Below are 14,660 nucleotides of genomic sequence, written 5' to 3' on the forward strand. Positions count from 1 at the left end.
AATAAGAGTTGTGGGTTACGTCTGGCAGTAGCAGTTAAAAGGTGGCTGAGATGCAGAACTTTCATAAAAACTTGATGAGTTCCCGTAAGCCATCTGGCCCTATTCTGTGGCATCATTCCACATGGTATATGAGCCACATGTCCACTATATGGACAAAAGTAATTATGGGTGTTAAAAGAGCTGATCCTGCTTTTGTTGGAGTAACTGTCTCTACTGTCCAGGGAAGAAGACTTTCTACTAGAGCATTAGAAAGATGCATGATCACTTCTCATTGTGCTCCTTGACCTGGCAGTCTTCTCTGTGGGCGGGACTTACATTAGCCATCAGTTTAGTTTAGTTCTGCAGCTCCATGACAGAGAGATTAAACACAGGAACTGTAAAGAGGCTCTTACCCCTGCCTGTATTGCACACGGTGGGCCGATGACTGTAAGACATATAGAGGTAAGTTTACAGGTGTCGTTCTTTCGCTGGTAAAGCTAATGTTACGTGTAGCTGCTGCTCTACTAATGCCCTAAATTATGAGACTTGCTGTGGAGCTGCTTATACTCATAACAGAACTAAATAAGGTTACTTATATTACAGTACATTAGTACATAATATTAATGATTTGTCAACATAATCATCGAAATTGTAACATAGATACACCACACGCTTTTATTTCTTTTATTGGCAACATGTTATGGAATGGTAAATATGAATAAACTGCTGAATAAATATATAAATATCTAATTATATTAATGCTGTAATTTCCTCTCTCTCTAAACTCGGCATTCTGTGAAATAAACCTGGTTCTGGCTCTTATGAGTCTGGCCCAGCTAGTGCAGATAATTTAGCTTTCTATTAAACAAGGCTACTCCAACCATTAGGGCATTATTCTCAAACCTGCATCAAGAATCAGTGACCAGTAATTCACTAGATTGCACAGATCTTTCATTCAGCTATCAAACGAGTCAGCAAAGCAATGATGCCCATTTGAATGACAGGCCTAAAGACAAAGCTAAACTGCTAGCACATTTGGTAGCATATTTTTTTAAATAATCAGAGAATTCAGACAATATTTAATACTAGGTATAAATTATGCAGTTTTTAAGTTTGAAAAACATTTTTTGGAACATTTATTAATTATTATTTATATATATATATTGTTCATTTTTGTACAACTGGGAACATTGTGTAAACGTTGCTGAACATTCCTATGACCCAGCCAACAAGCTCATGTGGGGCTCAAATGGATTCCAGGTGGGCTAGGTGGGTTCACGGTGGGCATGGGCTCTGAGGGGCCTTGTATATGTGTTGTTACTGAAACCCAGTTGGGCTTCCCAAATGCGCCCCATTGTTTCAGCCCACCATAATCTCACATGGGTCCCATCTAGGCCCAGTGTGCAATGTAGAACCCAGATGGGGCTCATGCTTAACCCTTCCTGGTCCATTCACTTACCCAGGTGGGCGTCCGTGTGTGGGGGCCAATGTGGAACCAGAGGACAAAACTTTCTGGTTCCCAGTTGGGCTAGCCATACAGGCTCCACATGAACATGCTGGCCTGGAATGTCATTGTGCAAAAAGAAAAGCTGATCAGATCACCAGTCTGAACCAAACACTGATTAGCAGTGAGCATGCTAGCTGTATAACGCTATATAACGCTTATATTATGACTTGCTCCTTCACTTGTTCCTTCAGTCCAACCCTCTAGATGATAAGTTGTCATTTTATCTCCAGACGATAAGAGGACAGTCCTGACAGCATCTCGCATGACAATAAACTCGTCAACCTTACCTGTGGTAAAGGTTTCGTCTTTCTATAAGACATGCCTCCAATCATCACCATGTTTGGCATCACCGGTCGAGGAAACTCAACAGCAAAGTCAAAGCTCATGAACCAGACAGCTGCTCGGCTCATGATCTCCATCATGGATGTTTGCCTCTGCAGAAACCGCGAGGCAATCTCGTCTGCTTTGGTATACATGCGTCTGCAGGCCATGGGCTGCAGCAAAGCCCTCACCATGTTCACGCTCCTCTGCCAGAAGCTCATCCGGTCAGAAAACTGAGTAAACTGATGTGGGACATAAGAAGCTGGGCTTGGACACTGGGAGGACAGAAATTCCACACTGCAGGGATGGTTGATTTGCTTGTAAATGGAAGGAATGTTGAGGAATTCACTAACGATGGCTCCAAGAGGCTCAAACGGGTCTGTGAGAACAGCATCAAAGTCCCAGTCCTTCAGCTTCGTCATCAGGTGCTTGTTGTAGAGCAAGCTCTCAGCGTTCTTCACTAAGAACGTGTTGAGCACCTCCAGAGTATGGAAAAAACTTTGAAACTTAGCCAGATCAGTAGACATGTCAGCACTAATCAGAGTACCTATACTGGATGATACAGCCGTTTGCATCTCAGCTTTGGTGTAGGGTACAGGATACGTAAGCATGGTCGTATGCTCTGAAGGACCCATACTTAGACTTGCCTCCGGAATGACGACCACCACCTGATTCCCTCTCCTTCCCAGCTCTTCTACTAAGGGCTTCATCCCAGTCCAGTGACTGCCATCTGCTGGAATCACCAACAGCTTCCCAGCATGAACTGAACCCAGCCACAACAGACCCAGCAGTGCGTGTATCATTACAAAGCAGGTACCTTGTTTTCAGACGTACAGATTTTAGTAGAGAAGTCTTTCGACTCTATCTGAAGCGGGACAAAGTCCAGTAAATATTTCCTGGAGTGGGTGTGACTATGTAAACGAGGGTGTTGAGTACGACCCTGTGGGAAGGGCTTAGTTTTGGGACCAACCTGAAGAACCTTACATTAAATAATCCACAACAAACTCAATCAAACTCCACGGTTTGTCTTTCCCAGCTTTTAAAGCTCCAGTTAAAGAATAAACTTTAAATTGCACAATAAGGTTAAAAAGCAGATTTGGCAACAATGTTGACACACTGCGAAACCCCAGTCCACTGACCTGCCTTTACACTGATGATCTAATAGCTCAGTCTTTAACTATCAAACGCAAATGTCAGTGTCAAGATCACACAACTTCAGCTTAATGTTTATCTTCAGTCATCACTGTTTTATCAGCAGTTCAGTTTCTGTACGTTCTGTACCATCCTACACAAGCTGTCACTCTGTCTTCGTCCAGCAGGTTAAACGACAGTATTATAATGTAAAGAGCTTATACTTTCATTCTGAGGGGCTCATTTCCTTCACATTTCCTTTTCAGTGTGCTGTCCGTGTACTTCTCTTCTGAACTGAAATGTTGATTTAGATTATGTTCTTAGATTTTGCCGTCCAATAAAACACGTGTTTGCCATTTTTGATTTTTATAGAAAAAGAATGTTTTTAATCCTAGAATTAATGTCTTTTTTGAACTTTTATATGTGTAGTCCTCTGGTGGTGTTCATAATAGTGAACTTAAAGTGTACTTACAGTACAGTTAAAGATCTATACCTAAAAGAAAGCTAGTATATACTTTAAAGTCTAAGTAGTAAACTGTAAGTATTATGTCTCTTATGCCCACTTGAAGAAATCTTTTTCAATTATAAAATAGTTACCTATTTATTAAATCCTATTAAACTAGTGATTTATAAGGAGTATAGCTAAAAGACAAGACAAGACAAACAGATTCACCATTAATGTCGGACACAGGTGGAATTTGGCTTCTGCCTTTAACCCATCTGCGCAGTGAACACACACACACAGTGGACAGTGAGCATGCATGGGCAGCAAGGGTACAATGAAATCTCAAGACTATAAATGGATTCTAGAGAGAAATGTGCTGCCCAGTGTCAGAAAGCTTGGTCAGGTCATGGGTCTTGCAACAGGATAATGACCCAAAACACACAGCTAAAAACACCCAAGAATGGCCAAGAGGAAAACATTGGACTATTCTGAAGTGGCCTTCTATGAGCCCTGACCTAAATCCTATTGAGCATCTTTGGAAGGAGCTGAAACATGCCGTCTGAAAAGGCACCTTCAAACCTGAGACAACTGGAGCGGTTTGCTCATGAGGAGTGGGCCAAAATACCTGCTGAGAGGTGCAGAAGTCTCACTGACAGTTACAGGAATCGTTTGATTGCAGTGATTGCCTTAAAAGGTTGTGCAAAAAAATATTAAGTTATGGGTACCATCATTTCTGTCCAGGCCTGTTTCATGAGTTTATTTTTTTTAAATAGGTCTGTTGAAGTATGGTTGAAAAGCCATGTCTGACTTTCATTGGTTAATTTTCATAGAATTTGAAGAACTTTTTAGAACTTTTGTCAAATGCAAGTTATTTCTGTGACCATTGTGGGTTTTTCTTTCATTACCCAAGGGGTACCAACAATGTGTGTCCATGTGTGTACGAGTCTCTTGTAAGTGTACTATTGGTGACTTGTGCACTGATGTCAGTATACTTATTACATAAAGTATACTTTGGACATATTCCTGAACTTTACTCCAGATTACGTAATAAAATTTACTTTAAGTTTAAATGTATATTTTTTTGTAGGGGCATCATTATTGTATAAACATCCAGATGATTATTCCCAACTAATTACACTAGAGAAGATGCCAACACAGCTGGGCATGAGAGTAAATACCATGTTGGCTGTTAGGTATGGATATGGTACACACTTAAACAAGGGTTGCTTAAGGGTTTGTCAGTAAAGACAATGGTCCTGTGTGGAAGTGTGATAACTTCTGAACACTTTATTGGTTCTGTATTAATGGATCTATGGCTTGGTGGAAAGTATTTTGTAGCTCTATATAGAGGCTCTTAAAATGAGTTTGATTGATTGAATGGTTCTGATATTATTATGATCCAAAGAATCACATTTAGTACCCTATAGAATCCCTTCTGTTGGAGATGGTGTATATATTATATAGAAAAGTCAGTGAACAGACATTGAAATAAGCTAATGATGTGGACCAATGTTTCAACAGCCTTGTTTGAACTTCGGAACACTGAGGTACAGGTTAATTGTTAACCATCCTAAACTTACAATGAGTGTTCCCACCTTTTGTCCAGCTCAAACAACATGATAGATGTAATTATTGACAAGCCTAACAGTTTTAAAAAAGCCACCATGGTGAAGTTTTTGAAGCTCACCTGTGGCAGAGGTTTTGATGTAGCATCAAACATGCCTCCAATCATCACCATATTTGGCATCACTGGTCGAGGAAACTCAAAGGCAAAGTCGAAGAACATGAACCAGACAGCTGCACGGCTCATGATCTCCACCATGGATGTCTCTCTCTGAAGAAATCGTGAGGCGATGTCGTCTGCCTTAGAGAACAGATGTCTGCAGGCCATGGGCTGCAGCAAAGCCCTCACCATGTTCACATTCCTCTGCCAGAAGCTCATCTGGTCAGAAAACCGAGTATACCGCTGCGGAGTATAAGAAGGTGGACTTGGACACTGGGTGGACCGAAAATCTACACCACAGGGATTACTGACTTGCATGTAAACTGAAGGAATGTTGAGGAATTCACCAACGATGGCTCCCAGGGGCTCAAACGGGTCTGTGAGAATGGCATCAAAGTCCCACTTCTTCAGCTTCTTCATCAGGTCCTTGTTGTAGAGCAAGCTCTCAGCGTTCTTCACGGTGAATGTTTTAAGCACCTCCAGAGTATATAAGAAAATTTGAAACTTGACCAGATCAGTAGACATGTCAGCATTAAACAGACGTTCCAGACTAGAATGTAGACGTTCTTGTATCTGAGCTTTGGTGTAGGGTACAGGATACGTAAGGGTGGTCGTATGCTCTGAAGGACCCATACTTAGACTCGCCTCCGGAATGACGACCACCACCTGATTCCCTCTCCGTCCCAGCTCTTCCACTAAAGGCTTCATCCCAGTCCAGTGGCTGCCATCTGCTGGAATCACCAACAGCTTCCCAGCATGAACTGAACCCAGCCACAACAGACCCAGCAGTGTAAGCCAGTGCACGCCAGCCATCCTCACCAAACTCCCACAGCTACTCTCTTGGGAAAAAGCGATTTATTTATCTTTTGGAGGTGTTCCCTAGAAGGGGGTGTTGAGTCTGGATGTGGGAAGGGCTTGCTTTTGCATGAGCGGAGGTCAGTCTGTCTTATCAACCTGCCATAGTCAACTACCTCCAACATAGAGCACATAACATTCGCCAGATTTTTCAATCAATCTTTAAAAATAGGCACATGTAGAAACACCAACAGATCTTTCAATGCCAGAGGAAATCCTGTGCTGGTGTTCATAATGATTCAGAGAGTAGGAGGGCGGATCTATGTTTAGACTTCCCTCTTATGTTGATGATATCAGGGATCTGAGCAGACCCTGGATCAGCGCTGTTAATCATTGAAGCTTTAAAAAGAAACAGACCCTGATTTTCACACTCAGGTCCAAATATTAGCTGCCTTTGTACAGATAGCAAGTTTAAGAGTCTTCAACATTTACCTCAATAACCACAAACATTGCGTAAGGATCCAAAGACCAGTATTGTACCGTTGGCAGTATCCAACACATACCAAGGCATTTCTTTACTTCAGCACCTTCAGAAATTAGCATCCTAGAGTCATCTGCTATGTTCACTTGTGTTTGTTTCCAAACTACTGCACACAACCCACTGTAATGACAGTATTAATTAGCCATGTGTACTGTCAATCAGGAGGCTATGATCCCCTTGTTCAACATACACTATATGGACAAAAGTAACGAGACACCTGCTCATTCAGTGTGTCTTCTGAAATCAAGGGCATTACAATAGTTGATCTTGCTTCTGTTGAAGTAACTGTCTCTACTGTCCAGAGAAGAAGACTTTTTTACTAAATTGTGGAGGAGCATTGCTGTGAGGATTTGATTGCATTCAGAGACAAAACCAACTAACTAATTATTTACTAATTAAGTATATGAGATATGAGGTTTTTACCATTATTCAACTTTTGTAAAATTTCTCTTTTTTTAGTTAAATGTTGGACAAAATGTTCCAATATGGTTCCATATTTGTTACAGGAAAGTAAATGTGTGGTTAAATTATTGTCTTAGACCAACACTGCTGCTGTCAGATCCAGTTAATGTATTAATCATCAACAAACAATAAATGGAAAACAATGTCAAAGCAAGCCTCACAACTGTGAAAAAGTTCACCTGCGGCAGAGGTTTTGGTTTAGTAGCAGAAATGCCTCCAATCATCACCATGTTTGGCATCACCGGTCGAGGAAACTCAAAGGCAAAGTCGAAGCGCATGAACCAGACAGCTGCACGGCTCATGATGTCCACTATGGACGCTTCCCTCTGCAGAAACCGTGAGGCGATCTCGTCCGCCTTGGTATACAGATGTCTGCAGGCCATGGGCTGCAGCAAAGCCCTCACCATGTTCACACTCCTCTGCCAGAAGTTCATCTGGTCAGTGTAGAAGGTATAACGCTGTGGTACATAAGAAGCTGGACTTGGACATTGGCTGGCTAGAGAGTCCACACCACAAGGAAGGTTGACTTGCATGTAAATGGATGGGATGGACAGGTATTCACCCATTATGACTCCTATGGGTTCGAAGGGATCTGTGAGAAGGGCATCAAATTGCCAGTCTTTGAGTTTCTGCACAAGCTCTTTGTTGAAAAGCAGGCTCTCACAGTTCCTTACTGCAATGTCTTTCAGTATATTCAGAATATTGATGAAATTCCTAGCCCTGTCCAGATCAGTGACGATGTTATAGCTGAGAATATCAGCAATGCTGGCTGCAAATGCCTCCTCCATCTGGGCTTTGGTGAAAGGTACAGGATAGGTGAAAGTGGTGGTATGCTGCGAAGAGCCGAGTGCCATACTCACTTCTGGAATGACTACCACCACCTGGTGCCCTCTTCTTCCCAGTTCCTCCACTAAAGGCTTCATTCCAGTCCAGTGACTCCCATCTGTTGGAATCACTAAGAGCTTCCCAGCCTGTGCTGAACTCAAGCAGAGCAAACCCAGCAGCAACAACACACCAGCCATCTCTAACAAGGCCCTGCTTTTCACTCTATCCTGTTCTCAGTCTTTCCTCTCACTCGGAGTAAAAGGCAGTGTTCCAAAGGTAAGCTGGTATTCATAATGGGGTGGAGCTCTTACATAGCAGTGGTTTAACCATTTAAGGCCAAACGTTCTACTGTGAACACTATGGGGCAGTGGTGGCTCAGCAGTTAGAGCGCTGGGCTGTTAATAACAGGGTTGTGGGTTCGATACCCGGGCTCGGCAAGCCCGCCGCTGTTGGGCCCTTGAGCAAGACCTTTCACTCTCTCTGCTCCGCCGGGCGCTGGAGCTGGCTGCCCACCGCTCTGAGTGTGTGTGCTCACTGCCCCTAATTCACTACCACAGATGGTTCAAATGCAGAGGCCAAATTTTGCTGTACATAGCAGAATGACAGATACTTGCACCTTTACCTTTACTATAAGCTCTGATAAATTTGAAAAAGATTGTATTGCGTTACTTAAAGAAATTTTCACGATACATGATATTCATGATTGATCAGTGTCATGTAAGCACTGACAATATCCTCCATATGCTTAAAAAAGCATATTGTTATCACGATAAGAAAATGCATCACTATATGATAAAATATTGTCATATTGTCCCACCATCACCACCCCCATTCCCCCTCAACTCAGTCATATCTCTCAGGTGTAGCTTCATTTATCAAAGGTTTGACCATCAAGCTCAAAGTAGAAGCTGCTTGAACTCCAGCTCAAAGAGCTCAGAGTTCCTTCCTTCCTTCTCTATGACAAGTCTGCTCAATTCTCCCAGTATTCCCCCACCCTTACAGTCTCCTGCCAAATCACATAAGCTGAAGGCATGGTCCGAACTAGCAAAACAACGGCTAAATCACAAACGTCTCAATGCAGAAACTATACAGTGTATTGTATATACTTTCATTTTTCTTTTGCTGCCAGAACAGTTCAAATATTGACTAAAACATTCAAAATTAGGTTTCATTGTCTAGTTTAGAGGATGTACTTATATATATATATATATATATATATATATATATATATATATATATATATATATATATACATATGTGTGTGTGAAGGTTTCATTTATATATATATAATATTTATTGACTGCTTGACTATAGTTTCTTGTTTATTTATTTATTCATGCATTATCTATGTTTTACTTTTTTTTACCATTCTTCATATTTTTATTATATTACAATTTTTTATATTACAAAAATTTACAATTTTTAATCTATATTTTAAGTAGCAGCTCGGCTACGTTGTAAATGAGAGTTTAAATAAAGGTTGAACTGAAGTGAACTGAATTGAATGAGGCATGAATATCAGTGCTTTAGGGAGTGTACAATTTATGAATAGCATTTGACTGGTGGAGCCCAAAGCTGCATCAGGATCCCACCTGTTGTTTTTTTTTCCAGCCTGCCTCATTGTTACAAGCCTAAAATGAAGAAGTTAAGCCTGTCAATAAACTTTTAAAACTTACCTCTGACAAAGGGTTTGCGTTCCTGTTAGACACCACTCCAGTCATCACCATGTTTGGCATCACCGGTCGAGGAAACTCAAAGACAAAGTCCGCGGTCATTAGCCAGACAGCTGCACGGCTCATGATCTCCACCATGGATGTCTCTCTCTGAAGAAATCGTGAGGCGATCTCGTCTGCCTTAGAGAACAGATGTTTGCAGGCCATGGGCTGCAGCAAAGTCCTCACCATGTTCACGCTCCTCTGCCAGAAGCTCATCCGGTCAGAAAAGCGAGTAAACTGATTTGGGACATAAGAAGGTGGACTTGGACACTGGGAGGACAGAAAGTCCACATCACAGGGATGGTTCCCTTGCATGTACACGAAAGGAACGTTGAGGAATTCGCCAACGATGGTTCCAAGAGGCTCAAACGGGTCTGTGAGAACGGCGTCAAAGTCCCAGTTCTTCAGCTTCTTCATCAGGTCCTTGTTGTAGAGCAAGCTCTCAGCGTTCTTCACGGTGTGATTCTGAAGAATCTGCAGGGTGAAGAAAAACCCTGCAAATCTGGCCACATCTGTAGACATGTCAGCATTAAAAAGAGTTTCCAGGCCGGATGACACACGTTCTAGCATCTGAGCTTTGGTGTAGGGCACAGGATACGTAAGCGTGGTCGTATGCTCTGAAGGACCCATACTTAGACTCGCCTCCGGAATGACAACCACCACCTGATTCCCTCTCCGTCCCAGCTCTTCCACTAAAGGCTTCATCCCAGTCCAGTGGCTGCCATCTGCTGGAATCACCAACAGCTTCCCAGCATGAACTGAACCCAGCCACAACAGACCCAGCAGTGTAAGCCAGTGCACGCCAGCCATATTTGCCATATTACACCTTGTCTTCAGGTGTACAGAAAGCAGGGAAGGTCTGAGCTCTGCCTGGTGTAGGGTAAAGTGCGCTGTATATCACCGGGAGCGGGTGTGATTGTGCTCTAAAGGGGGTGCTGAGTAAACATGTGGGAAGGGCTTGGTTTGGACATGCAGGTTACAATGAAGACAGACCTGTTTAAAAAAAAGAAAAATGAGGACAAAGCTGAAGAGCCTGCCCTCAGACTGGATTGGGCAAGATTCCTCACTTTATCTACAAAACTTCACATTAGTGACTGTCCTACCTACTTTACCCACCTCCAGAACCCTCTCAGCAGGTCAGAAAGAGCTGCTCACATGACACTGAGAGTGTGTCGTCAGTGTTGTGGAGGTCCTCTCTTAGTCTTCACCTCCTACAGTGGACTGTGTCCACTCAATCGTAGATAGACATCAGACTGGGAAGGCCTGTTAGAAGCGGCGCGGTGGTCACCATTGCACCGTTCATAAACTATTTTATATTTTGTGTTTTTTTAGTTGTATTAGATCACTGTCTCTGCGCTCTGTGTTTAGCTTGCTTCTCCACTTTCTAACACTTAATTTAATATATCTGTTTAATCATTTACAGAATCGTACGCTTACTAACTGCCTTTACATTGTGTTTACAGTCTATTCCCACAGGTTTATCTAAAAATGGAGTAGCAGTAGCCCAGCAATTAAGTTTATTTTCGTGCCCAAATCATCTACAAGCTGTAGTTTTTATTTTATTTTATTTGGACTACTGCCAAGTAATAAAAATATAATAAAAAACTAAAGTATAAAAATCTTATTATTTCTGAAAGTGAAATGTTTTATAGCACTTACAAATTACAGTGTGTGTGATTGACAAAGTGAAGCTACTTATTTACAGCTGATATATTTTTTATATATTTTAATATTTTACATTTTTGGCATTTGACTTCTTTCTATTTTGAATTTGAATGCTGGAGAAAGGTCCTGCACAACTGTTTATTATTTTAGTGATAAATAAACAGCATTTCAGTACATTTATATCTATGAGCTAATTTGTTATACTGTATAATGTACAAAATTAAGAGTTTATTAATTCAATAATGGTCTCAGATCGGTTTTCAGCTACTGAGTGTTTTGAACTGTGGAGTACTATAGTCACCTTACTGTTATGTGTTTAGTAGAGTCTAAGATAAGAGGATCTATTTAAACTAGCTTAGGTTATTCTTGGGTAAACAGTGAAGCTCTTCTGTAAGCTAAATGTTTGGAGGAATGTGTTCAAATATTCCGTCCGTGGCGTGCTGTCGCAAACCAGCAACCAAGCAGTCCGAAACGGCCGAAACTGTAGGAAAAAGAAGCAGCTCGATGATAAAGATCAGGTAAAAGAGCAGCCTAGTTTCGGGGGTGGAGCATTGTCACCAGAGGTCACGGGGCAACTGCTCAAACCCATTCAGCAAGTCGCCCAAATGAAAGCCTCCCCCACTCAGACAGATCCTTTTAATTAGAAATGTCTGCAGTAAGAGCACTTTCACTTAGATTTACACGAGCAGGACAACAGATGACATGTGAAAACACTGGGAATGAGCATGAATGTGATTTTTTGGTTGATATGGGTGCACAAGCCAGTTTACATTTACATTACAGCATTTAACAGACACTCTTATCCAAAAGTGCTTTGCTATTTACCCAAGAAAACCCTTAGTTAGTTAGAATAGACTAATAGTTCAAAGATACCTTTAAGCTTTAGACATTACTAAGCACAAGACAATAAGGTGACCATAGTACTCTGCTATTCGTCCAAGTACTCTCAGAAGAGGTGGGTCTTCAGTCTGGGTTAGAAGACAGCGAGCGATTCGGCCGTTCGGACACCCAGGGGAAGCTCGTTCCACCACTTTGGTGCCAGGACAGAAAAAAGCCTGGATGCTCGTCTTCTGCTGATTTTGAGGGATGGCGGGTCGAGCCGAGCCATACTTGAAGCTGGAAGGGCTCTAGGTGCAGTTTAATTCCTTCAGCAATGGCTAAGGATTGTTTTGCTTTGAGAGAGCCAGATATTGTCATCACTGGGGTAACATGGGAAAGCCTGTGTGTGTAAAAGTAAAGTAAAAGTTCCAGTAGCTTCAATCAAAACGCCACCCATTTTAGACATTGATGTTGTTTTACAGTTAGAAATGCAATTGAATTTCAAACCACCAAAAAGAGGGGGCGCTTGATTGTGCCAGGATAGTGGGTTATGATTAGAAATCACACAGTTACTCCATTAGAAGCTGAATGGAAAGGGCTGTTGGTCACAGCGGTATTATGCCAAGGACAGAAAACATGGACCCATGCATCTCATTGAGAAGTGGTACTTAAGTGTTACTACCATCATAAACAGGGACAGATTGGTTAACTGGTTGGTGTGGTGCAACAGATAACACCAGTTCGATGTTTAGGGTTCCATTCCTGGTCTGGGTGATTATGCTGCTCCTTGGGCCAGACTCCTAACACTACATTGGCCCAACGCTGTGATAGGAGTAACCCTGTAAATCTCTCTGGAGAAGAGCGTCAGCTGAATGCTGTAAATGTACATGTTAACTAAAGAAAGAAGAGCCCCGAAGGAATAGCTGCTGGTTCTTAGGCTGGCAGGGGCCGAACCTCTAAGGGTGAAGATTTCCTATTCCCCAAATGCAATTAGTGCTCCTCCCTCCTTTTAGTTTCCTAGAAACCCAAGTCAGGAAGGGTCAAACTTACCATATGCAAGTTTGAATTGCTGAGTTAATAATTATTACTATTGATCAGTTAAGTTTGTTACTTAAAGATACTACTTAAGTATATCTGTACTTAAGTATGTCTTACAGTGAACTCTAGAACTGCATACTGCCAAAGTTGCCACAATTTTTCTGCCAAAGACTACCAACACTCAAAGACAAAAAAAAAAAACAACTGCTAGTGCAACGATCAACATCCTGAAAAGAAGTCTTGAAATCTTGTATCAATTACAGTCTGGAATTCTGGAAGCAAAACAAAGCAGCTGAATTACAAGACAAACTTTTGAATGGAGACAATAATTATTATTATTTATAATAATAATAATAATTATTATTATTATCATTATTATTATTAGTAGTAGTAGTATTGATGTTGTTGTTGTTCTATTATTATTATTATTATTATCATTATTATTATTAGTAGTAGTAGTATTGATGTTGTTGTTGTTCTATTATTATTATTATTATTATCATTATTATTATTATTATTGTGATTATTTAAACTAACTTTTCATTTGATGATAGTTATTATTCTGTTGAATGTTGGTCTGTTTCTTTTCCCTTTTTAAATTTTGCTTTAGCATTTTTATTACTATTATTTTCAGTTACTGCTTAAATATAGTTTTTTGTTTTGTTTTTGTTTTTAATTTAGTTTATTTTAATGTATTATCCATGTTTTTCCTCTTTGGTTTTTTTCTATGTTTTATGGTTGGCTTAAATTACAATTCTACTTTTAGATTTATATCTTTATTATATATTTTTCATTTGTTTTTATTGTTATTCTATATTTTAAATAGCAGCTCGGCTACATTGTAAATGAGGGCCACCCTCAGTGTACTCTGAGTTTAAATAAAGGTTGAACTGAATATCAGTGCTTTAGGGAGTGTACAGTTTTTGAATAGTATTTGACCAAAGCTGCATCAGAAACCCACCTGTTTCCCAGCCTGCCTCACTGTCACAGGCATCCTGTTCTGTTGGCAGTACTTCTCTACAGGGACTAGACAAGCTGTGTGTGTGTGTGTGTGTGTGTGTGCATTTGCACATCTGTGTCAGCAATGGGTGCAAATTATAGCAGCCAAAGGCATTCAATGGAAGGGGTGTCCACAAACATTTGGACATTAAGTGCATTTTGTTATTTTTCAGCAATATACACTATACCTGTATGTAATCAGCTGCAAACAATATATATTAGCTGTGCTTTCGGGTTTCCACCACAAGGGGGTGCTATAGCCACATTTATGGATGTGGTTCCTGCTGCCCTCCATCTGTCTGAAGATTGTGATGGACAGTCTTTAACACCCACAACTAATAAAAGCATGCTGTAAAGGCCGGCTCTGTTAACCCTGCAGGTAAGAGCACTTGGTGCTGCAATGGCGACTAAACCAAACTCCAAGTCCACAAACGTGGCGTATTTTTACCCAACTGACCCCCAAATTGTGCCCACCCAACCTCCAAACCAAGCCCACCAATGAAGCCCACCAACAATGCTAAGGTTAGGTTGTTACTCCTCAGAGTGTTTTTGGCATTGTTCGTTCCACCTAAATGGTGCAGCGGTTACATTCTGGTGCCTCGGGAAGTGGTGGTATGTGGACAGTGGAACCCATTTTGGTGCTACGGAGAACTTGACATTACTAAAGAACCAGTAAAGAACATTACAAAAGAGCT

General features: G+C 41.2%; 1 protein-coding gene and 2 pseudogenes across 2 annotated transcripts in view; all 3 read right to left on the bottom strand.

Moving 5' to 3' along the window:
• Nucleotides 1-7,959, bottom strand: part of LOC140560805 (UDP-glucuronosyltransferase-like) — a 35,045-nt gene extending 27,086 nt beyond the window's left edge. Inside the window, exon 1 of one of the 2 annotated variants that reach the window (XM_072685359.1) lies at nucleotides 7,084-7,959. In XM_072685359.1, the coding sequence (XP_072541460.1) occupies nucleotides 7,084-7,926 (843 nt within the window). In that variant the 5' untranslated portion in view covers nucleotides 7,927-7,959. Of the gene's footprint in view, nucleotides 1-5,070; nucleotides 5,935-7,083 lie in introns of those variants that run through there. The other variant, XM_072685357.1, reaches the window with a different exon arrangement.
• LOC140561101 (UDP-glucuronosyltransferase 1A6 pseudogene) lies at nucleotides 1,702-2,612 on the bottom strand (annotated as a pseudogene).
• Nucleotides 7,960-9,360: 1,401 nt separating the features above from the next.
• Nucleotides 9,361-10,254, bottom strand: LOC140561139 (UDP-glucuronosyltransferase 1A5 pseudogene; annotated as a pseudogene).
• Nucleotides 10,255-14,660: the final 4,406 nt, after the last annotated feature.

The sequence above is a fragment of the Salminus brasiliensis genome, chromosome 8 (genome assembly GCF_030463535.1).
Source record: "Salminus brasiliensis chromosome 8, fSalBra1.hap2, whole genome shotgun sequence".
Lineage (NCBI taxonomy): Eukaryota > Metazoa > Chordata > Actinopteri > Characiformes > Bryconidae > Salminus > Salminus brasiliensis.